Here is a 24,113-nt window from a genome sequence, read left to right on the forward strand (position 1 = left end):
ATGCTACCAATACTTAAGGTAAAGACTCGAATATACTTAATTAGCTAACGGATAAGTAACAGGAATTTAATTTTTGTTTGTAAGTATATATTTGTACATAAGATTTGTAAATAAAATACTTCTAGTAATCAATAGCAAAGGCTTTATTTGACTTTATTGTACACAGTCCTTACAAACTAAAGTGATTTAAGTAACAACGCGCGAAGCAGGTCCGTCGCCTTCGATACAAATTTATATAAATAATAACGGGGACGCCCGCCCGCCGATGTCTCTCATCAATTTTAAATAACAAATATACAAAAGGGTATTTACAAGCGGCGGGCGGAGCACCGAGTGGAATGTGGGGCGCTCACGCCGAGTTTCCCACGAAACCGGTCAGAGCGCGGCGGCATATCCGAGCCAGAAGAAACGAAAACTAGAAGCGGGTCTCCAACTCGAAAACCGCCATTTTCGAGTTCGCGACCCGCATGAGTTTTCATAAGTCGCCAGCTACGCCGGCTAAACGGAAAAATGCCAGCCCGGCCTCTGTACGCCGGCACCGGCACCGGCACCCGCACCGGCAGTAAGGTCGCGCGGCGACGGGGGCGGGGGCGGGGGCGGGAGCGGGCTACGGGCGGGAGTCGTTCTTGTTCGCGATCAGAGCGGCGGCGGGCCGTCGGGGTACCGGAGCACGGGCTCGAGCGAGCCGGCCAGGCCGGGCGCGCTGCAGTCGGAGGAGGCGTGCGGCGCCAGCGCGGCGGCGCCCAGCAGCAGCAGCAGCAGCGCCTGGAACGGCAGCGACGCGCGCGCCACGCGGCACACGAACCGCAGGCTGCGCTGCAGCCGTGACATCTCCTCGTCGTCTTCACTTACGACCACACTGTTCAACAGATGGATACTGGTTAGTTCGCCGGTAATGTTTACTTGAATTCGGTATTTTTAAACTGATGAAGTGAAGAAAAAATGGTACATGCATTTACGAGAAATAAATGAAAGATAAGTGAAATACTGTACGAGAGTCTATATATTCACGACAGCCGCAGGCTGGAGTGAATTAGACTCGAGTAACAATATTCTTACCCCCGGAGTTACACACAATGCTTTTCATCACACTTGCGAAGAAAAAACTAAATTTTAAGCGAAATCATTCTTAAATACGGTGATATTTCAAACATTCGTCCGCCATTTTGAAATTTTTTTGGTAGTTTAGGCATCGAAGGCACAGAACAGAACCATCGGCATTCAGCCACAACTGAAAATTGTGTAAAAATACTTGAAACGGCTATTAAATTTAATCAAATTAAATATTTCAAAGCATAAACAAACAAATAATAATTTATAAATGTCAGTATTTTCAAAGTGAAACTCATTTATACCTACTTGGTTCGTATGAATTAGTGACATAATAAAAAAGTTATAGCTTTTTTTTTTCAGAATCTATAACTCCCGCGGGAACAATATAGGCCTTTGTCCTTCAGTACACCTGCATGAAATAAGATCTTTTTCGAGCAAGTGTGGTGAAATTAATTTAGATACACATGCACAGTGAAAGCGTAAGTTGTGAACGTAGTGATAATTACATCACCATCATCGACAGTCTACTATTTTGTGTGAATATCATGCATATTTTGAATGTAAATATAAAAAAAAACTGAGAGACCGAGGTTGCTCGGAAAACATATAAAAACTCAAAAATGCGCGTTTTCCCAGAGATAAAACCTAGCTAGATCCCCGAAATATATATATACAAGAATTGCTCGTTTAAAGGTATAAGATTTACTATTCTGTTAATTGAGCGGCCAGCACGACTACCTACTTGTAAAGTCGGAACTCGCCCGAGTCAGAAGTTTATGACGTCTATCGGCCTGATTCGAACTTTAATATACGTCAAAAATTGGCTCTAGATACGATATGGATCGGATGTCAGTGTCAAAACTAACGTTTTTGTTTGAAGAAACGTCACTTTTGACACTGTCTTTCCAATCCATATCGTATCAAGATCAAGAGCAAATTTTTGACGTATATTAAAGTTCAATCATGCCGTATTTCGAATGATAGGTTATAAGAAAGGAGTTCCAAAATCACTACGATACACCAACGTGTGACCTAGCCTGTTAGTCGATAATGGCGTTATGCATGCAAACAGCGACACACGACAACGCGGCGACTACTCACTCGTTCTCGTCTAGGGGGGGCAGCTCCAGTGTAGAGATTTGTTCCTCCTCCTCCTCCATTAGCTATGGATAAAAATACGTCAACATACTGTGCGAAGCGGCTAAATACTGTGGTGTTATGGGGGTTGCAGGCGTTGTATTACTTTTTACTCAGAATTGTAATTAATAAACCGTATAAGAGGTATTATGAGGTCATGTATATCTTGATTCTTGATAGATGATTGAAAAAGCGACTGTACGTGTCGTGTCTCGTGGCGATATAAGCCAATGTGGGACGGACATTTGCGTCGGTTTTTTTGGCAGCTATAAGATAAATTCGGAAGGATTTAAATAAAAAAATAATACAATGCTTGCATCTTTAACTCTCAACAATAAAACTAAAAATAATTTTGATCTTTCCGTTTCCGAATTGTACCTACAGTTTACTACTTGATTGTTCTAGGTTTTGCCAACAATTCGTTATTAATCATTAATCGCTCTTTAAATAAATTACAAAGCAATTTGTGCTCATATTTCATTGTGCTTTGTGGTAAGCTGTGAGGGCAACTTAGGGAAAACTACAGTATTGATGAGCTTCATACGCTTTTTTACATTGCAATAATGTAACCTTTTTATATGTCAAAGAAGCAAGGGATTCATTAGAGTTTTCAAATGAAGTTTATCAGTACATCAACATAGTATGTAGGTATAATGATCTTGATAATTCTTAATACGATTTATTTGTCTACTTTATTTTTATAGGCGTTCGCATTAAATTTACCAGGTCAACAGGACGACAATTAAAATAAGTAGGTATCAGTGTTGGGCAAAAAGTAATTTAATTACTAATTAACAATTGCAATTACAATTAGTAATGGAAATTAAAACATGTAACAAGTAATTGCACCTTCAATTTACAATTGCAATTGCAAAATGTAATGGTTAATTAAATTTTTAATTATATTTTGAAATTGAAATTATTGAAATTAGAAATTAATTACTTTACTCAGTTACAAATTACTTTTATTGAATACAAGTTTTCGATCATCTTTATTCCCAAAATCATATTAAAATTATGGATGAGCTTTAAATTTGACTAACCTTACAATGTTTGACTTTTTGTATTAAAAAAACATAAAGGAGTATTTTTGCAAGTTTATGTACAAGCGGAAATAATACATAAATAAAAAACAGTTTTATGTATGGGAAATTCAAGGATTAAAATGTTAGATTTTTCTACCATCGGGTTTAAGTTAATGTATAAAATAAATGAGAGTAAGAGTGAATGTAATACATTTGTTCATCTTTGTAAATTAGAATAAAAGTTAACATTCAGTAATTGAGTAATTTAATTTCTAATTGATGTAATTGCATTTCCAAATATAATTAAATTAAAAACAATTTAATTACATGCGATCAAATTAGTAATTAAATTACACAAGTAATTAATTGCGCCCAACACTGGTAGGTATTTAATTATATCTAAGGAACCATATAAATGTCAGGAAATGTAATTATACCAGCCTTCAAATGGTTCAGTTAAGTTTCTAGACTAGATTCGGATAGGCAATGTAGATACAGTCGATGATAAGATATGTTTACGCTCTAGTACCTTACTCCTTTGTAATAAGGCGAAAAATGTAAACATATTTTCAACATCGACTGTACCTGTGTGACCCGACCTTGACCTTGAGGCGAGGCGTGCCGGTGGAGGGATATGTTAAATTACTAGGGACCCGTTTTGGCGCACTTAACCCGTGGCGATTTTGCAAAGACTACTCGCTGTCGGGGCTGGGAAAGAAAGTAACGTGTAGTTACCATGGGCGCGGAGGCGGCGACGGCGGCGGCGAGCGCGGACGTGCCGCGCGGCTGGCGCGCCAGCGCGGCGCCCAGCTTCAGCGCGTACACGCCCGACAGTTTGCGCAGCGACTGCAGGCGCAGCCGCAGCTCGCCCAGTCTGCAATCATACATTTACGATATGGGCGTACGTTTGGAAATGGCTACCGAGGTCAGACGTGGTGAATACTAATTATCATAGGTTCAACGAGATTTCTAAAATTCGCAGATAGCGAACGTTGGCAACGAACTCTTCTTTCAGAGGGCAGGGAGAAATGTGATAATAAAAGTAAACGCTAAGTATTACCGCTAAATGAATGTTACCTTCGGCAGATATCATCCGCGTTGGGCGGCGCGTCGCCGCTGCGCAGCAGCTGCGCGGCGTCGTGCAGTGCATGCACGCGCGGCTCGGCGCGGCTCAGCTCGTCGCGCAGCTCGCTGAAGCGCCGGAAGTCGCGCTGCAGCTCGGCCGCCGGCCGCGACAAGCGGAGCGGCTCGCGCGCGCGCACACCGCGCTCGGCCGCGGCTAGACGCGCCACTAGCTCCACAACTGAAAAACAATAAGTATGTGCTAACTGACCACTAAAACTCACCAACTGCAAAAAAAAACAACAAAGTTTTGCTTCTAATACAATTCACTATGACTGAATTTGTAGTTTATAATTCATAACAAGACAAAATCAAGACCATAAGAAAAGATCGTACAGGTTATTTTATTTTTATTTTATTTATTTGGAAATCCAACAGCTGTGGCATTAACATAAAAATTATAGTAGATACAGGAAGCCAATTACAGGATGAGCTACAATGAGCCACTCACCGATGTCGTGGAACTGCTGGTTGTGCACCAACGCACGTTGTAACCTTTTCTGCCACACGCCGGCACGCGCACAGGCGTGGTCCCAGCGCGCGTTGGCGGCGGCGAGGCGGGCGCGCACGCGCTGTGCGTCCTCGGCCACCGACGCGTGCGCGGCCACGTGCGTGCCTACCACGTTCAGGGAGACCACGATGGATTTGTGCGAGTCCAGGTCCAGCAGGAACTCACGATGGTCCTAAAATTAAAGTTGCTTGTTTATAGGTATAGGTTACATGCTTGGGATTCTTTTAACAAAGGAAGTTTATACCCAATTCTCATTATAATCAGATCTAGTTTTGGGTCGAGGTAATTGATGTTGCAGGCTCTTTCTCCTACTAATTTTAATGAGTAGGAGCGAGTCATACTCAATATGTCGAAAAGAATCGGTTAAGACTAAGTAGCTGTTAAAAAGGAAATGGAATAGGTAATATTCTTAGGGCTAGATGCCTTTTAAGCTAGGTCGGCCATCACGATTTTCAAAGATGAGAGACGGATTAAAAGCAAGATATAGGTTCCAGCTGCAGCACTCCAGGTCAGCTGCCGTACCTGTATAGCGTCCTCCAGCTGGTCGTACTGGTCGGGCGGGTCGCCGCGGCCCTCCTCCGTGGCCTCCGCGAACTGCAGCCACTGCTCCAGCCGCCAGAGGTCGTTGTCCAGCTGCTTCCAGTTGCGCTCGGAGCATAGAGGGCACGTCAGGCGCCCGCTCTCACTATATCATGAGATATCGATACCAGATTATAAGATCATTTTATGACTACTCTTTGGCTAGAATATCGTGACAGTTAAAAGAAAACTGAACAAAATGTTTTTAACCTTAGCGCTGTGTGACACTAAATTGAGAGGGATTTTTAATAACTTACGGATGGCTAAGTAACTTTCAATTGTCACGATTTGCTGGCCTAACTTCTAGTGACGAACTAGATCACCTAAGTTTTTATGTTGATTCGGATTAAGTACATACCTACAAACAACTATTGATGTTCTATAAAGCCGTCACGTAGGCCTAGTAAAATCATATTTAATTGAAACACTTTAAAAATGTGTACCTACATGTCTACGACTGGTTTGATTGAATCTAACTGTAATAACTAATATTAATCTACTATAATAGTTATATCTACAGTTTTTTTCTTAAAATATATTAAAAAAACTAAATGCGTAATGAGTTAATGACTAATAATAGTAATAATTACACAATTTACATAACGAAAATATATAGCTTTAAAAAAGTGTTCCTGTGAGTCAAATAATACAAATGTGCAGTGCAAATAACATGTATAAATAATTTCTGACAATTGTACACTATCGCTTTATAGGTAATATAACTAATAGATAGGTAAGTGCCACTAACTACAACAGAAAACATTAATTCCATGCCTTAGCAGTTAATATCTTGCGAGTCTTACTTCTTCAATTTTTAGGATGATTAGGCCTTCAATTCATAGATTTACAAGATCAAGATAGGCCTTAACTGACACATAATAGTATTATAGCATAATGTAGTGAATGAAGACACACATATCGCAAGACAACAACTAGAAATAAGATTAATAAAATTAGATAAAGCGATACTCACTGTTCGCACGTAAGCGCGTATGACGCCGAGTGCGGCAACCTAGAGAACCAGAAAACAGCGTGGTTTAGAGCATGCCGGTTAGGAAGCCGTTAGCACTCCAGCGGCGGCGCGAGGTCGTCGCGTTCGCGGGAAGAGGCTAGTCAACTGTGAAGCGAGGCCCAATTTGTCAAGTGAACTTTTGCCCCGCAACTGCGAATTCGCTTGATGCCTCCTCCACCGAAAAAAAAATCCAAGCGGATTCGCTTGATGCTGACATTGCTGACACTTGCATTTGTTTATTTACTAATGTAATATAGATACTGCAAACGACAGCGTCGAGCGCGAGTAACGAAAATAACTAAATTTTGTTAAAAGACCAAGAAATCTTAGGACTTATCTGTATTAACTTTATAATGTGGTCCAATTTTTTCAGAAATCTAAACTCGCTCTAATTAATCTAATCTGTACTTTATATATGTAATGTTTATATAGGTAAACTTTATTTTCTTACCTATCTGGTGTAAATTCATTTTCAAGCGTACGTTGCGAATACTGAGCCATGTGTTATAAAAAAAAACCTACATAACACAATACTTTTATATTGCACACGGAGCTTATAATAAAGACCCTCACTTCACAGTATTAAATAAATACTCATAAGGTCGTTGCAATTTACTGGATTCGTGCCAGTTTATTGATTGGAAGATTAAACCATTTTTACACAAATATCTACATGCATGTAGTAGGTAATAGATGCCATCTCAGGCTAAGACAGATCAGAACTTTGGAAGTACTTAAGATAAATATGTCAAATTTTATTCACTCAACTGCAGGTGACGTTTAAAAGTCAATTGGTAATTTAACAAGATTTAGCTCATTTACATACACACAAAAAAAGAGTCTTGCGAAAGTTACCATAATCAGAAGATGTTCGGTTTTTACAAAGCCCCAACACCAAAATGCATAAGTGCTAGTGCTACAAATTTTAAATTTCATACCAAGAAAGAACACAAATGTTAACTCGACTAACCTTAGGTTATTGATTTGGAGTTCCCTCTTCTTCGCTTGCGCCAGAAGGTCCTCGTATCTCAACGAAAGAGACTCGACTTCTTTCAGCATGGCTTCATCTTCGGTCGCGTCGCATTCCGTCAAGAGTAGTTCGGACAAATGTTTGGCCAACTCTAGTATTTGGCTGGGCTTTGCGCCAGCCTTGGCGATTTCTTTCGCAGCGGTTGCCAAATCATCGCTTCCCGCGTCTTCCTTGGGCTGTTGCAGCAGTGCTGTTCTCAGGGCCTCTAGGCAGTCCGAGGCCTCTTTCACTGCTGACGTCAGCTCAGCGCGGTAAGTTTCCTTGGAAGTCAGCGTGTCTACTTGAAGAGCGGCGTCCGTCTCCCATTTAAGGGTGTCCACCTAAAGGAACAAACGAATTAAAGAATGGATTGTTGTTAACTATACCAAAGCTATGGCTATTTCTAGCTGTCTCCTAATCCAACATACCTGTACAGCGGAGTCGACGTCGCCGACGAGGTCGGCGCGCGCCGCGGCCAGCCGCTGGCGCACGTCGTTGTAGAGCGCGTGGTACTCCGCCACCATGTCGCTGACACCGGCCACCGACGACACGTTTGCTGCCAGTTGGTCTGCTGTCTGTACCAAAGCTCCGCACTCCGCTAGCTCTTGCTCGACACCCTAGTATAACCAAATAATTTACGTATTGCTTTTTGCAGTAGTTTGTGATGAACTTGTGTTTGTGTTTTGTACTAAAATTATCTTTAGAGCAAAATAAATTTCCGGCTAAAAAAGCCTTCAATTTCGTTTTGGGTTACGTATGTTTATGTAGTCAGGGATATTTAGTTATAAAGTTAGTCACCATCAGTTCGGCGATGGTAGCGTCCTTGTCTAGGGGCGTCGGAGCCAGATGTAGCGCCCTGGTGAGCCTGACGTCGGCCTCGGCAAGCGCGATGACGGCGCGGCCGTGCGCGGCCACGAGCTGGCGGTGCGCGTCGACGCCGGCCGCGTCCACGCGCCCGCGCAGCTGTTGCCAGCGCCGCACGGCCGAGCGCAGCCGCGCCGCCGTGTCCGCCGCGTCTCCGCGCAGCTCCACCCCGCGTGCCGAAGCCACCCGACTGTACGCGTCTTCCAGCCTCTTGACGTCCTCCTCCGTCGCTTCCAGATCTCTAATCACCACCTTCGATACGCTTTCGTCGTCCCCTTCTCCTCTCTGCTTCCTGGTCTCTATTTTTTCGACTCTCTTCTCGACAGAGTCTAGTTTCTTTTCGACCCTGGGTAGCAGGGAGTTTGCGAGTTCGGCCGATTTGCGGATGTCTTTCAGCGTGTTTTTGCGCTGTTCGGACATGTCGCAGATGTTCTTCCATTTTTTCTCGACGATGTCGACGCCGGTGCGTACGTTGCGGAGGTCGAAGTTTCCTCTCAGGACGTCGGGATCGTTGAATACCAGTTCGCATAGATTCAGAGTTTCTCCGACTTCCCCGCTGACTGTTTCAATGTTTTTGTGTATCTCGTCGCGTTCTTGGAATTTCTCGTCAACCGCTCTCGTTGTCAATACTTGGACAATGATCGTAGTGGTCAGGTTAGATTCGATGGTGTGCAGTTTTAGCCTGATCGTGGTCAAACGTTCCTCCAACTGCGTGATGGTCTCGAGCAGCTCACTAATTTTGGATATCCTTGCTCGGCCGCTATCCTGAAGTTTGTGCCAACGAGCGTTTATCTCGCTAAGCTGTTTGCTTGTCGTTTTACTGAAAGCTTTCTCATCCTTTTTAGAAAGATCCACGAGGACGCTCCCAGTTTCCGAAAGCCATTCAAATTCACGTTCTTTCATAGATGTTTCCGCTTCGACATCCGAGGTTATTCGTCTGATAAGGTCGTGGGGGTCGAGGGCTCCCAAATCACTGTTCTGACTAGAAGTTTCGAGACGCGCCTCGAGTGTGGTAAGCCACTCGGCGAACCGAAGCAACCGCGAGTTGAATATCGTGTAGATCTCCAGCCGCTCCCGCAGCCGGTGGATAATAATCGTTAATTGATGTTCCAAATCCGCTCGTTGCTGCCTCAGTTGCCACACTCGTTGGTTGACAATCCTTATGTCCTGAGGACTAAGACATTCCTTTAGTTGTTCTTGGATGACACTGAGTGCTTCAATTTGAGTTTCGGTCTTGTCAACCTTAGTCCTTAATTCCGTATATTTTTCTATTACCTTTTTCAGTTGTGGCCGCGATAGTCTATCTTCGTCTGAGTATGATATGATTTCGTCCTGAGTCTTTGAGTATAGTTTGTGAAGATCATTAGTGAGGTTTTCGTATTCGCTGACTAGCCCGAGTATGCGAATGAGGAAGTCTCGCCACGTGTCTAAACTAGCGTTCAGGTTGTCAACTCTCTTAACGATGCCCGCGTACTCCATCCTTACGGAAGCTCCATATGTTTCTTCTGTAAATTCTAATATTGTTTTGAGATTACTGGATAATTTTTCTGCCTGTTTGCGACCTTCAGGTATCTTGTCAGATAGATTTTGAACTTTGGTCAATATTTTTTGTATTCTCTTAATGTGGACATATCTGAGTTGCAGCTTTTCTTTTTCACGTTCCATTTCTTTGAGCCATCTCAACAGTTCGATGTAGATCTCTCTGTAGTCATCCCAAGCCGCGATCCTGGTGGATACTTCGTCATGTCGCTCCACTATCCTCGCTAGGGTCTCATTGTGAAGATTCGTCAACGTGTCAAATTTCTCTACCAGGTCCCTGTGTTTTGTCTCCTTATGTTCATTTATTAGTACAGATCGTTGTGAAGCTAGCAGGTTCCTATGTACTCTGCATAATCGTCTATGTTCAGTTAAGTTTTCATAGTCGGCGGGTACAGAGCCTGATAGGAATGATTGTAAATCCTGGAGGTACTCGTGCCATAACCGCAGAGCAGTTGCAGCATCTCCTGATCTCACCAGAGCCGTAGAGAGCCTGTGGTAATGTAGGAAGGTGTCTCTGAACATGGCCTGCCATAGCTCCAGGATCCTGACGATGGAGTGTTCTTCTGAGACGTCCCTGTCGATATCTGGAAGCTGCTCCTTGGCGGGTACGATGTCCGCTTCGCTCTTTCCTAGCGTGATCAAGTTCTCTCGAAGAGCAATGAGTTGATCTTCCACGATCTCGCCGTCTTCGTGCAGAGGCATCAAGTCCTAGAGACAAAACCACATAATGTTAATACTCGTGAATGTTGATAAGGTATGGGGTAATATGCCTACCCATAAATTCTCAATGACATTAATCGCTGCTTGGCAGTTATTAGTAATTACTATTATTGTGCCAAATTAAAATGCAAAATAGATTGTCATTTGCTATCCTCTCATGCCTAGAAAAAAAAATTGCCCACGTTTTTTTCACCTCTACGCATGTTTTTCGTAAATTACAAATTATTACGTGCGTAGGGTGAAAAAAAAACGAGTGCAAAAAAATATTTTCCAAGCATGAGAAGATAGCAAATGATGATGATGGCACCTATCTGCCATTCTAATTCGAAAAACGATGTACCAAATACCCTATAGGTAATAACGATCAGCTACTTAGTATGAATGATATGCCTCTTAGGGCCGATTGTTAATCGAAGTTCAACAGCCGACGCACTATATCTTGCATTTGTGTCATTTGTGCATATATGGCACCAATAACGGGGTCAGTCGGATCTCTGCGAACGTCGCTAACCTTTAATCATACACAAATGAGGATCACATTTACCGATAATATATGCAAGTGATTGATTGTAGAAGACGGTATAAGGATTCGGTGAATTTTATGATTGTCATTTTAATATATGGAATGGGTAACTCTCAAGTTAATCTACAGTCAAGGAATTTGATTTCTGCATCAATAATAAATAAATAAATAAATAAATAAATAAATATTATAGGACATTCTTACACAGATTGACTAAGTCCCACAGTAAGCCCAAGGAGGCTTGTGTTATGGGTACTCAGACAACGATATACATAATATATAAATACTTAAATACATAGAAAACACCCATGACTCAGGAACCAATATCTGTGCTCATCACACAAATAAATGCCCTTACCGGGATTCGAACCCAGGACCATCGGCTTCACAGGCAGGGTCACTACCCACTAGGCCAGACCGGTCGTTCAATCAATCAACTTCAATCAATTGACTTCTGTGTCAATCAATATGAATGGCGGAAGGGGATTTCATATTATTGTCACGTGTTGTCACAGGCAACGGGCATTCTGATCATAACTTAGGCCAGGCCGGCCAGGGTGACATAACATTATTTGGTTATGCTGCAAGTATATATTATTAGTTTTTTAGATTGTTAAGCCCTGAGAATCCTCACCTGTCTCATATCACTGAATTGCTCCTTGACATGCTGCGCCTTCGCCCTCGCCAGCTGGCGGGCTTCCCCGAGGTCTGCCAGGGCCTGCACGGCGCCCGCGACCAGCTGCAGCCGCCGGGCCAGCGCGTCGGCGTCGGCCTGCAGCGCGCGGCTGCCGGTCTCGGTCGCCACGCGGGCGGCCAACGAGCGCAGCTCGGCCACTCGAGCTTCCTGCTCCGAGCATGCCTAAAACACACAAGGTAAGTACTTCGAGTTCTACTGTTGTTGACCAAAAAACTGAGTGGTAACTTTTGTTTCAGCGAATGGTATGTTCTATAGGTGTTGGTAAGGTTACGCCACTGGTTTCAGCATCAGATTTGAGTATCAGGCCGCGTAGCCAACGTGCCAATCGTTTTTTTAATGATGAATAGGCAGGCGTTTGACCACGATCCCACCTGATGGTAAGTGATGATGCGGTCTACGGTGGAGCACGCTTACCTATGAGATACCTATTAACTCTTGCCTTGAAAAGCCCCAGATTGTACTCATGCGGAAACACAGACTCGGGCAGGGCGTTCCACTCCTTGGCAGTTCGCATAAGAAATGTGGAAGCAAAACGCTTAAACGATTGCACTTCGACTACGCACTAGGGTGGGTCATTTTCCAAAAATTTTAAAATTTCAAGTGTTACCTCTCAAAAGTTGCCTAATTAAGTATAATTACGATCTGTATTCAAAATATCTACTTCAGGTGTCACTTAACTTCCTTTTTAACCGACTTCAAGATTTCAAAAGGAGGAGGTTCTCAATTCGGTTGTATGTTTTTTTTTATGTTTGATACTCCATAACTCCGCCATTTCTGGACCGATTTTGAAAATTCGTTTTTTGATTTTAAGTATATACATACAGATTGCTCCCGTTTTTGTCAAAACGCAGTTCTGATGATGGGATCCATGAGAAATCGAGGGAACTCCTCAAATGTTAAATGCATACATATAGTGATTTTAGTATTTTCATCAACAAATCAAGCATTTACATTTAAAAAAGTGACATTTGATGAAGTGAAACTGCTGATGATCAGAACGGAACTCTTCAATGACGCATAGTTCACGTTTGGCGATTTATTTTCTTCGTTATGGACCCAGACCCAAACTTGGAACTGGACTTTTTTTGAACTGCGATCCTCACAGAACCGAACTGCTATCAGAAAAGTGGGTTAGGTTAGGTTAGAATTGTGACCCTTACAGAAACGAAATGCTATCAGAACATTGGGTTAGGTTAGGTTACAACTGTGACCCTTACAGAAACGAAATGCTACTAGAAAAATGGGTGGTTTTACCTCCTTTTAGTTAGGCAAAAGATGCTGTCTTTTTCATTTCATTGTCTGGAGTGCACCATCAACAATAAGTAATCTTTCAACGGCATCCCCCGTTTAAGTCGGTTTTCGGATAAATCCAAAATTACAATATCACAAACTACGAAGTTTCAAGACCCCAACTGAAAAAAATTGTTCCCGATGTAATCCCTCTGGACCCTCTTAGAAGATTTACAAGTCCACTATTTAAAAAAAAATCGCTCCCGAAACTATTAATACAAACTTTTCAAAAACGGTGTAAGTAATCAATTTTCGTCTATTTTAATATAATGCCCTTATTACCAAGTTTCAAGTTCCTAGCTTAAAAGAAAATTTGTACCACATATAAACTTACATCCCCTTTTTATACCCTTTAGGGGTTGAATTTTTAATAACGTTGAAATAACTTTTTTGGAATCTTATACAATGCCTCTCTAAGAAGTTTCAAAGCATTTGTAATATATTCACTTTCAACCCCTTTTTAACCCTTTTAGGGGATGAATATTTAAGAACGCTTAAATTACTTTTCTTGTATTCTAATAATATATGCCTTTATACAAAGATTTAATTCCCGCACTCAAAAAAATATTTGATCTCCATACAAACTTTCAACCCCATTTTTACCACTTTAGGGGATGAATTTTTAAACACGCTGAAATCAGTTTTCTTGTATTCTAATAACATGCAAAGATTCAAATCGCGCACTTAAAAAATGTTTGACCTCCATACAAATTTTCTACCCCTTTTTCACCACCTTAAGGGATGAGTTTTCAAAAACGCTGAAATTACTTTTCTAGTATTTTAATAATATGCCTTTATACAAAGTTTCAAGTCCCGCACTCAAAAAATATTATGATATCCATACAAACTTTCAACCCCTTTTTCACCACCTTAGGGGATGAATTTTGAAAAACCCCTTCTTAGTGGATACTAACGTTATAAGAACTACCCATTGTGAAAAATTCAGCTCTCTAGGACCAACGGTTTGGGCTGGGCGTTGATTTAAGTGAGTCAGTCAGTCAGTCAGTCAGTCAGGACTTTTACGTTTATATATACCAATATAGATTTGAATTTTTCGTTTATCAGTATTAGTCGAGAAATTGGGACGGGTACCGCCGTGGCGAGGTGGCCTATGGGTTCATGGCGTTAGCCGCGATAGCTACAGACGCCGGTTCGAAACCGGCCTTCACCACGGAGGGCTTCGTCACTTTTTCTTTAATATATGACATCTATTACAGTTTATAATTTATATATAGTAGTGTGACTTAAAAAAACACAAATCAAAATATTTAATAAAATAATTTGATTTGTTCCCAAAGTTGTTTATAACAGTACCTATTATTCATTGACAAATAAAACTTTTAAGGGACTTTAAGGAGTCCTATGCCAATAATTAAAATTTAGTGTTTGTATGAACTTTGCTATTTTTTACCTCGTTTGAGCGAGCTAAAAGTATATAAGAATAGTATTTTTTTAACATATTTCTTTATTTTAGTTAGACGTAAACCTAACTTTTGGTAACTATTATAAGTTGAAAAAAAATAATAGTTTAAGTAATTTCTTCATACAAAAGTGACACACCCTACTACAGGAAAAAAGTAAAAAACAAATTCAACTCATTTATTGCTTAAAGATGCGTGTTCTTGTTGTTGATCTTAAAATTCTTATAATAAGTGTAAACAAATGAGACGATTAAAGTCACATGTCCAATCAATGTCATTGACATCAAGATGAGTTGGTCAAACGTTCAGTATCAGTACCTTATTTATCGCTACAACTATATAAACATGTTATTTAACATAGAGTAGGTATTCGTACATACCACATTTATCAATCAATTGTACCAGTACATAGTTACATATATTATTCATTTAATTTATTTATTTCTTTTTAAATTTTTAGGTGTTGATATGTATTTAAATTTTTATACTTATTTGATATTGTTATTATCTCTTTATTTATTTTCCTTTTTAGGTTAGGATTTTTACAATATGTTTATAAAAGTAAAATATAAAAATACTTACAAAACAATACAAGATATAAACACATTATAAAAATCCTAACCTAGGGTGCCGCCAGCAGCGAGGCAGGGCCCGAGCTCGGTGGTCAGTGCCGGGAGAGGAACCGGCGGACTATCCGCGCCGTGTCCAAGATTACCGCCTGCTACATCTGACCCTTGATTCAACCACCTAGGGAGAGTCTTTAAGATGTTGGTCGAGACTCTTCGCTATTAGACCGTTCGCTGAAACAACTATCGGGAAAATTATCGTCGAATCAACATCTCACATGGCGGTTATCTCGGGAGCCAAGTCTAGGTACTTACTGGACTTATCCTTCTCGGCTTTCACGAGATTTTCATCATGGGGGATGGTGATATCGACGAGCACGGCCCGGCGTTGCGATCGATCTATTATCACAATGTCAGGCTTATTGTTTTTTTTTTAAATATATGGGCATGTAGCCTGAAATAAATAATTTGAATTGAATTGAATATTCATTTAAATTTACTGTGTACAGTCACCATATTTATCCCTTTTTTTATTTCACATACAGTCATACATATAACGTTTTTCTCGTGGAGACTAAGGGTCGGTTGCACCAAAATGTTTGTCATCGTTAAAGAGTTCGCAAAATTTTATTATATGGAAAGTTTCATAGTAAACCGCCGCAGCGCGCCGGGTGCCGTGGATCAGTCTGTCAAGTGCGGATGGTGCAACTGGCACTAAGCAACATTATATTTAGTCTCTTAGTTAAGTCAGTCTTCTATATTTAACTTATTATGACGATTGAACGTTGAACAACAATAAGCTGGCATACATTATACTAATAATGCTATTTGTAAGTTGAAGTGGGACAGAACACCTAAGATCTCTTCATCGCGTGACCTCATTCCATAACGCGCGATCTACATTTTAAAAGTTGGACAACTGTCAGGCTTTTATAAAGTTTTGATTTAAATCGACAGACGACATGTAGCTAGGAAACCGCTAAATATTCGCTATAATTTTACATGATTGTACAAGTAGGTTGCTAAGGAAGATTATAGCCGCTAATAGATACGTATTAATACGTGTCAAATAGAGCGTACGATTAGTTTCACGGAATGAAATCTCTTAGCTGCATCAATGTCAGTTACGCATGCCAGCGACTTCACGCACGAATATTTGGTGCTAATTAATCACCTTTCATTGCCTGGAAATTAGTACACGTAAATACTGACTTTCAATCAATGAGAAAGGACTCAAAATGTATACTATTTAGGTCAGTTTACTTTAAAGAAATATCCGTGAACTTTAATACATATATGTAACTACAGTAGCGACACCTCGTAATACTAATATGTCACAGAAACAGGACTAGTTTAACGAAAATATTTTAACGCTTCGTTAAACTAGTTATTAAAGAATACACAAACAAGTCGCTCTACTATACCTAGGTATTATTTACGAATGTGACGTAACGCACAAATCATTTATATTGTCCTCATTTCGAGCTCAAGGTCGGTGTGATATTTTTTATCTTTGACAAACATAACTATTTAGACTTCATTAAACTAAACAGTTTATTTGCTGAAATATAGCAATAATAATATACCTAACAACAACAATTTTAAGATAAACAAGACAGAATTAAAAAAAACTATATCTACTTAGATTAAAACTTCTAAAACAGTAATATCTAAGTAAGTACATATAAACATTTTCTAATCAAGAAGAGAGACGAACTGCAAGTTTTTCTTAACAGACAGGAAAGTATATTCTAAGAATTGACGGAAAAAGTAATCTTGTGCTTAAGCAGAAACCGCATTTTATTTAGTAGATAATTAGTTTAGTGATAGTTAAAGCAAAAACACTTGTTTCTGCTGTGTGTGTACCTACGAATAGGTGGAAAGTAAATAGTCGCAGACCAGAATACCAATGCCAATCCGCTTGCATATTGCGAATATAGGTAGTAAAAAAATACGTATATATGTACAATAATTCCCCACACTGTCCGGTAGTAGGTATCAGAAACTGCGCCCATCACATATTCAAACCCGCTATTATTTTTCCTTCTACTTTGCACCGAAGCCGCCTAGTAGCGAAAAGCAAACGATGATGTTGTCCGGATAGAACAGGAATTCAGACGCGTGATATTGGGCTAATTTTTTTGTATATTGCCGTTAAAATTATATTTTCCCCTCACTAGCTCGGAAAGTTGTCGTTTATCCTTCAATACAAGCGGGGAAAAACGCGTTTTATCCACTAGTGGGGAAAGTAATTTGACCTTGGATGGAGCGTGTTTAAGTAGCTTGACAGATAACAAAACGTAAAACGCTCATGATAATGGTTCGTTCGATATTAATTATCATTAAATAAATGGTTTGAGAATCTAATAAAAAAATACCAAATTTAGCTTTATGTAATGATTTTAAGTCATAAACCTTAAAATTCCATAAGAAACGTTTGTTTTTTTATAATGATGTTAAATATAATTCTGAACGCACAAGTTGAGTCGATGCAATTTCGAAACGCATCGTTGACATTTCATACATCAGAAATGTCAACATTGTCAACAATTTTTTTACTTAAAACCTTTTCTCACCGACTCGCGTAAAAATACACAACTTCCAGAGTTTTCTGTTATAATATCGTAAAGAAATGAGTGATTCCAGTGATGAAGATGATCTAAACGCCTGTGGATGTTGCACTTTCCTCGCTATAGTGAGGTGAAAAGTTTTGTGTTACACACGGGCGCAAATGTATTTTACTTCTCGTGTGTTGAAACACTCTCTACGCTCAGGATTCTATTTTAGAACCACTCGCTTCGCTCGTGGTTCACCTATAGAATCCTTTCGCTTGCTCGTGTTTCAATTCTACACTCGCGGGTAAAATACAACTGCACCCTTGTATAACAAATAACTATAACACTGCATTCCTTTCCGTCCCCCATATGCCGCTCATGAACGTATTTAGACTCTTCGAGACATAATATCATCGCAAACCCAGAGTTCGCGAGGAGTAAAATTGAATTTGGAATAGTACAATACGGTAAAAATAATAACTTTCCATGATAACTTTCTAGACTAGTATTTTTTATACAATTTTGGTGTTTGACGAACCTTTTGTGAATTCTTATTATTAAGTTTGACATATCTATAATAATTCAATGTTTTTAAGAATAATAATAACTGCATCAATAAATTGCTCTGATATTTAGATTAAGGTAATATTTAAAACTTGACAATTTAAAAGTGCTTGTTGCTAGGCCTATTTGAATAAAGAATATTTATATTGACTATTGACTTTCTCGCAATCAGTATAACTGACAGTAAATTAAATAAATTAGCCATCAACTTCATATGTCTAAGTGCAATGTATCGATTAGCGCCAGTGTCTTTAAAATGTCAATCAATATTTTACAGGTCGATTGTACCATTAGGTAGTACTATGCCTTATGGGAAACGGTCGAAAAGATAGTTCAGATCCGGAAACCGCTACCAAATTTTAGTATGTTGTTGGGCATGGTACTCGGTCTCCAAAACTGCCGGGAGACAGCGGCGCCGGCCATCTACTTCAGCGGAATGACGTCATCGAAATGACTCCCGCCTCGATGCGAATATTGCATTTTGCACCCGAACTATATATATATAGCGTCTAGTATGTTATTAGCAATATAAAAAGGATTATAAAACTGCTGGGAGACAATCTCTATAGTGCCTGAGTGACAAATAATGGCGTCATACATGTGACCGCTGCCGAAATTTACAAAATCTAACTATACCATGAGTCAGTAAATATATTATGATTGAGTAAATATATTATGATTCGTTAATACATTATTTATAAAAACAATGTATATAAGGAGCTACAAACAAAGAAAAACCACTTTTTTTGAGAAAAGTTCGTGTATATATATTTTATAGCTCAACTAAAAACGTTATAACAATGTTGCGTCTAAAATAAAAGAAACCAGTAATTCAACTATACGTCACAGTTAAAATTTTTAATTTCCGATAAAAACTGTGGAAGTTGTACCAAAAAAACTAAAGCGCGCCAACAATTCTACCTTAATGCCTACCGGGTATTAAATGAAATAACATTACGTAAAACACATGAAAACGATATTTTGGAGTGGAATTATAATTTACAAATTGAATTTGTTTGATAAATAAGCAAAACAACGGTTTCCTTTCGTACCTAATCTCCTACTTTGAAAGTCGGTTAAAATTTAAGTTTTGTGCACCTGGGCTACAAAGGCGAATGAATTTGACGCCTCATTTATCAAAATCAGTTCAGTAGTTCCATGTAAACAATACATCACACGTAGACAGCAAATTCTGCCCATTTCTATTGTCTGGGAGACGACACTGACTTCTGTAACAGGTTTTTTTACCTAGCTTAGAAGTCAGGGACTTCAACACCTATTTTGTACTTGCTTCTGTCAATTTTTTTTTTAATTTTTTTTATAAATTATGATTCCACTCCAAAATGTCGTTTTCATGTATTTTATGTAATGTTCTTTCATTTAATACCCGATAATTAGGACTATTCTTTGCATAATATGAGCGCATTAAGGTAGAATTGTTGGCGCGCTTTAGTTTTCTTGATACAACTTCCACAGTTTTTATCGGAAATTAAAAATTTAAGCTGTGACGTATAGTTGAATAACTGGTTTCTTTTATATTAGACGCAACATTGTTATAACGTTTTTATTTGAGCTATAAAATATATATACACGAACTTTTCTCAAAAAAAGTGGTTTTTCTTTGTTTGTAGCTCCTAAAATATACATTGTTTTTATAAATAATGTATTAACGAATCATAATATATTTAATAACCTTTCGTTTGATATAGCACACGTGTATGTATGGTATAGTTATAATTTAGATTTTGCAAATTTCGGCAGCGGTCACATGTATGACGCCATTATTTGTCACTCAGGCACTATAGAGATTTTCTCCCAGCAGTTTTATGATCCTTTTTATATTGCTAATAACATACTGGAAGCTTATGCGGATTATCCTGAAAATGACCAATTTCGATTTTTTTAACTTTCATGCATTTGTACTAAATACCTACATTTTGATGCATAATTTTCACATTTTTGCTCTGATTTTGGTTATTTTGATATCAGTGTATGGCTTGACACATCAGCTTTAATTTTGTAGTACATTTCTTTAACGTCCGACTTTTGGTTTGGTTGAAAAACCCGAAAAATCGATTTTTTTTTCATCATTTTGATTTATTTATAAATTTCTCTTAAACTATTGTATATTTTGGTACATAGTTAGTGAAATATATAATATTTTATTGGCTTTCGTTTAATACCACACACGTGAATGTGCAAGCATAGTTAGGGTGCAAAATGCAATATTCGCAACGAGGCGGGAGTCATTTTGATGACGTCATTCCGCTGAAGTAGATGGCCGGCGCCGCTGTCTCCCGGCAGTTTTGGAGACCTAGTACCATGCCCAACAGCATACTAAAATTTGGTAGCGGTTTCCGGATCTGAACTATATTCCCATAAGGCAGTGCACTACATTGTGCGATACGTGAACACTTTCTCACTTTCACTTTATTTTTTGGATATCAAACGTGTCAGTTTTATTAATGGTGCCTAATATTCTCCAATTTGTGTTTGGTACGTATCCTTACGCTATTTGAAAGAAAATTAATTATTTGCAAAATCGTGCGCAAGCTTTCGTAAATTAAAAATACAAAATGAAGAAATGACTGCCTATCTATGTTATTTGTGAAAACTTAAAATATTTTTTCAAACTTGGTTGGAAGTGTAATTTAGAAAATTTGTAATAATTGTGATACTAAATTAGTACATATATTGTGAACAAAATGTTTTGCTATACCCTTTCCAGGGTCCATTATGTACCTACTATGTAACATACTGGTATGCAAATAAAGACCTCTATTTATCTCTATATAATACCTCTAAAAATAACCAAGTAAAAAGCTCTGAATAAAAATTTGGCGTGTTTTCATAGTCTGTTTATAATAAACACGTTTTCCTAATAATTAAATCTCTGTGATCGTTCCCGGACGATAGATACGTGATTTAACTGTAATAATCTTTTAATGGGACCAGCAGATCGAACGATGTTGTAACTAAACTATTTTGGATTAATGTCAAGGATTACATCACCTAGTTACTGTTTACCCTTGTTATTCTTTGGTTTATGGATAGTCAGCAGTAGAAGCAGAGGAGATTATAAAAGAGTCCATCTTCAAATAAAGGTACGCCTATAAGGTCAACCGGGACAAATACGTTACGGTTTTTTAAATATTTATTTACTCTCCTTTAACCCCATATTATGAAATATTTAATAAGTGTATTGAAATATTTGAAATATTCTTTTGTTGTGAGCTTTCTACAACTCTTTGCCAAGATAATTCGTGAACTAACTTTTTCGTTGCACTATAATTAAAATATTAGATGTTTTTTTTTTAAACAGAAATTTAAACGTCTTTGTCCCAGTTGGGCAAATTGCGTCTTTTTAAAATAATTTATAAACAATTACGATAAGACTTTTCAAACCTCATGAAACGTGTCCATAATACAGCAGGTATTTTACAAAACAGCAATTAACAACATCAAGTAGAAAATAGTATAATTTGGGTATTTATATATTTATCGTATGGCATGTCACTGGGTAAATGCGTTCCTAATTTATAGATGCATTTATCCAAACCTAATTTCCAGATGTTGTAAACCTTTTTAGCCGATTAAAAGACATTTAATTTTTTTTCCAAAAACTGAATCGACAAAAAAAAATCTATTTAATCATATAATCTGGTCACAAAGTTTGCCGAGAATCGCTTAAGAATTGCGACCTGTAGAGAAAAACATCCGGCTATACGAAAGCAAAATGCTAACGCTTCGGTCAATCATTTTTAAACTAGAACAAAACCACAAATTCAGTTCCATTTAAATAGGTAACAGAGAACACTTTCGGGAACAAAAGAGACGGCTTATTTTTTTCGTGTGCGAGCATGCTGCACAGAAAGTCATCATCACCATCAAATGAAGAACAGATTCAGAAATTTCGAACCTTGCTTATTAGGGGCAACCTAACCTGATTCGGTAGGGAGGATGGGAGGGGCAGTCTTCGTGGTTGAAATTTGAACGCCAAAAGTGAATTCCTAAATGTGTATCTCCATACACAACTGGGGTAGAAACTAGCAACTCTTGTGGCAGAAGTGCCTAGATGATTTTGGATATTTTCACCAGCATAGCTTCTTCAGCTGGCTCTACTTGTCCAACAGTAGTTAAGCTATAATTTGCATAGGTAGGAATATTAAATGCTATAAAAATAAGCAAGTTCAGCTTAGTACTTATCTTGTAAGAATTTACACTGTCGGGTGTTGCAACTAGATTTTATTTGTTTACTTCGACGATCGTAACGATTTTACGCACGGTGTGCACGTTAGTTACGAAATAAGGTTATATTTATAGTCTACGAAACGACACAAGGCATTAACACTATCTGAAAAGTTAATAAAGGGCTTAGAACGGTTTATTTACGACATCAAAACCGCTATCAAGGAAATACGTCCTTACATGAAAAACCTTTTTGATGTTATATGAACATTTTTCGTATGTGAATAGATATACATACTTAAATAATAAATAAATAAATAAATATTATAGGACATTCTTACACAGATTGACCAAGTCCCACAGTAAGCTCAAGAAGGCTTGTGTTGTGGGTACTCAGACAACGATATATATAATATACAAATACATAAATACATAGAAAAAACCCATGACTCAGGAACAAATATCTGTGCTCAGGAACAAATATCTGTGCTCATCACACAAATAAATGCCCTTACCGGGATTCGAACCCAGGACCATCGGCTTCACAGGCAGGGTCACTACCCACTAGGCCAGACCGGTCGTCATACTTAAACATCAATAAAACACTAATTACACTAACCATTAGCTGCAAGCAAGCAAGGGTGTTAGTTGAAATATTAAATAAGCCTTAGTCAGTATTTGAACTTACGGCCTCGTCCTCACAGGTTAGGTTAGGTTGGTAGTTAGGATTGATTCAGGGTAGTCCGAAGGTCGTTTGTATTTAGGGTGGAAGGGCACGAACTACCCGCAATTAAGAACATTTCTACAACTTGCCGAATACCTAAAAGTTTAGATGCGCAGTATGTAAGTTTTATAAAATGAAATGGTATTAAACACATGTAGATATTTTTTCCCCTCACTAGCTCGGAAAGTTGTCGTTTATCCTTCAATACAAGCGGGGAAAAACGCGTTTTATCCACTAGTGGGGAAAGTAATTTGACCTTGGATGGAGCGTGTTTAAGTAGCTTGACAGATAATAAAACGTAAAACGCTCATGATAATGGTTCGTTCGATATTAATTATCATAAAATAAATGGTTTGAGAATCTAATAAAAATACCAAATTTAGCTTTATTTAATGATTTTAAGTCATAAACCTTAAAATTCCATAAGAAACGTTTATTTTTTTATAATGATGTTAAATATAATTCTGAACGCACAAGTTGAGTCGATGCAATTTCAAAACGCATCGTTGACATTTCATACATCAGAAATGTCAACATTGTCAACAATTTTTTTACTTAAAATCTTTTCTCACCGACTCGCGTAAAAATACACAACTTCCAGAGTTTTCTGTTATAATATCGTAAAGAAATGAGTGATTCCAGTGATGAAGATGATCTAACGCCTGTGGATGTTGCACTTTCCTCGCTATAGTGAGGTGAAAAGTTTTGTGTTACACACGGGCGCAAATGTATTTTACTTCTCGTGTGTTGAAACACTCGCTACGCTCAGGATTCTATTTTAGAACCACTCGCTTCGCTCGTGGTTCACCTATAGAATCCTTGTTCTTGCTCGTGTTTCAATTCTACACTCGCGGGTAAAATACAACTTTGTACCCTTGTATAACAAATAACTATTACTTGACAAAGACCGGGCGCAAATGATTCAATATGAGCCGTGGCAAAAAAGCCGGGATAACGCGAGGAAGATGATGACTTAATTTGTTATAAATCATCAATATCAGACAAATCAGTAAA

At 38.7% G+C, this 24,113-nt stretch overlaps 1 protein-coding gene across 9 annotated transcripts in view; it reads right to left on the reverse strand.

Moving 5' to 3' along the window:
- Positions 1-125: 125 nt before the first annotated feature.
- LOC134745501 (muscle-specific protein 300 kDa) overlaps positions 126-24,113 on the reverse strand; it is a 298,426-nt gene continuing 274,438 nt past the window's right edge. For 8 of the 9 annotated variants that reach the window (XM_063679556.1, XM_063679613.1, XM_063679589.1 and 5 more), the window contains 11 exons: positions 11,729-11,953; positions 8,247-10,559; positions 7,877-8,065; positions 7,410-7,789; positions 6,401-6,439; positions 5,371-5,533; positions 4,789-5,020; positions 4,293-4,518; positions 3,951-4,089; positions 2,155-2,216; positions 126-859 (listed from right to left, as the gene is read on the reverse strand). In XM_063679556.1, coding sequence (XP_063535626.1) covers positions 637-859; positions 2,155-2,216; positions 3,951-4,089; positions 4,293-4,518; positions 4,789-5,020; positions 5,371-5,533; positions 6,401-6,439; positions 7,410-7,789; positions 7,877-8,065; positions 8,247-10,559; positions 11,729-11,953 — 4,191 coding nt within the window. In that variant the 3' untranslated portion in view covers positions 126-636. The remainder of the gene's footprint in view (positions 860-2,154; positions 2,217-3,950; positions 4,090-4,292; positions 4,519-4,788; positions 5,021-5,370; positions 5,534-6,400; positions 6,440-7,409; positions 7,790-7,876; positions 8,066-8,246; positions 10,560-11,728; positions 11,954-24,113) is intronic. The other variant, XM_063679581.1, reaches the window with a different exon arrangement.

Source organism: Cydia strobilella, chromosome 1 (assembly GCF_947568885.1).
Source record: "Cydia strobilella chromosome 1, ilCydStro3.1, whole genome shotgun sequence".
In the NCBI taxonomy this organism is placed as follows: domain Eukaryota; kingdom Metazoa; phylum Arthropoda; class Insecta; order Lepidoptera; family Tortricidae; genus Cydia; species Cydia strobilella.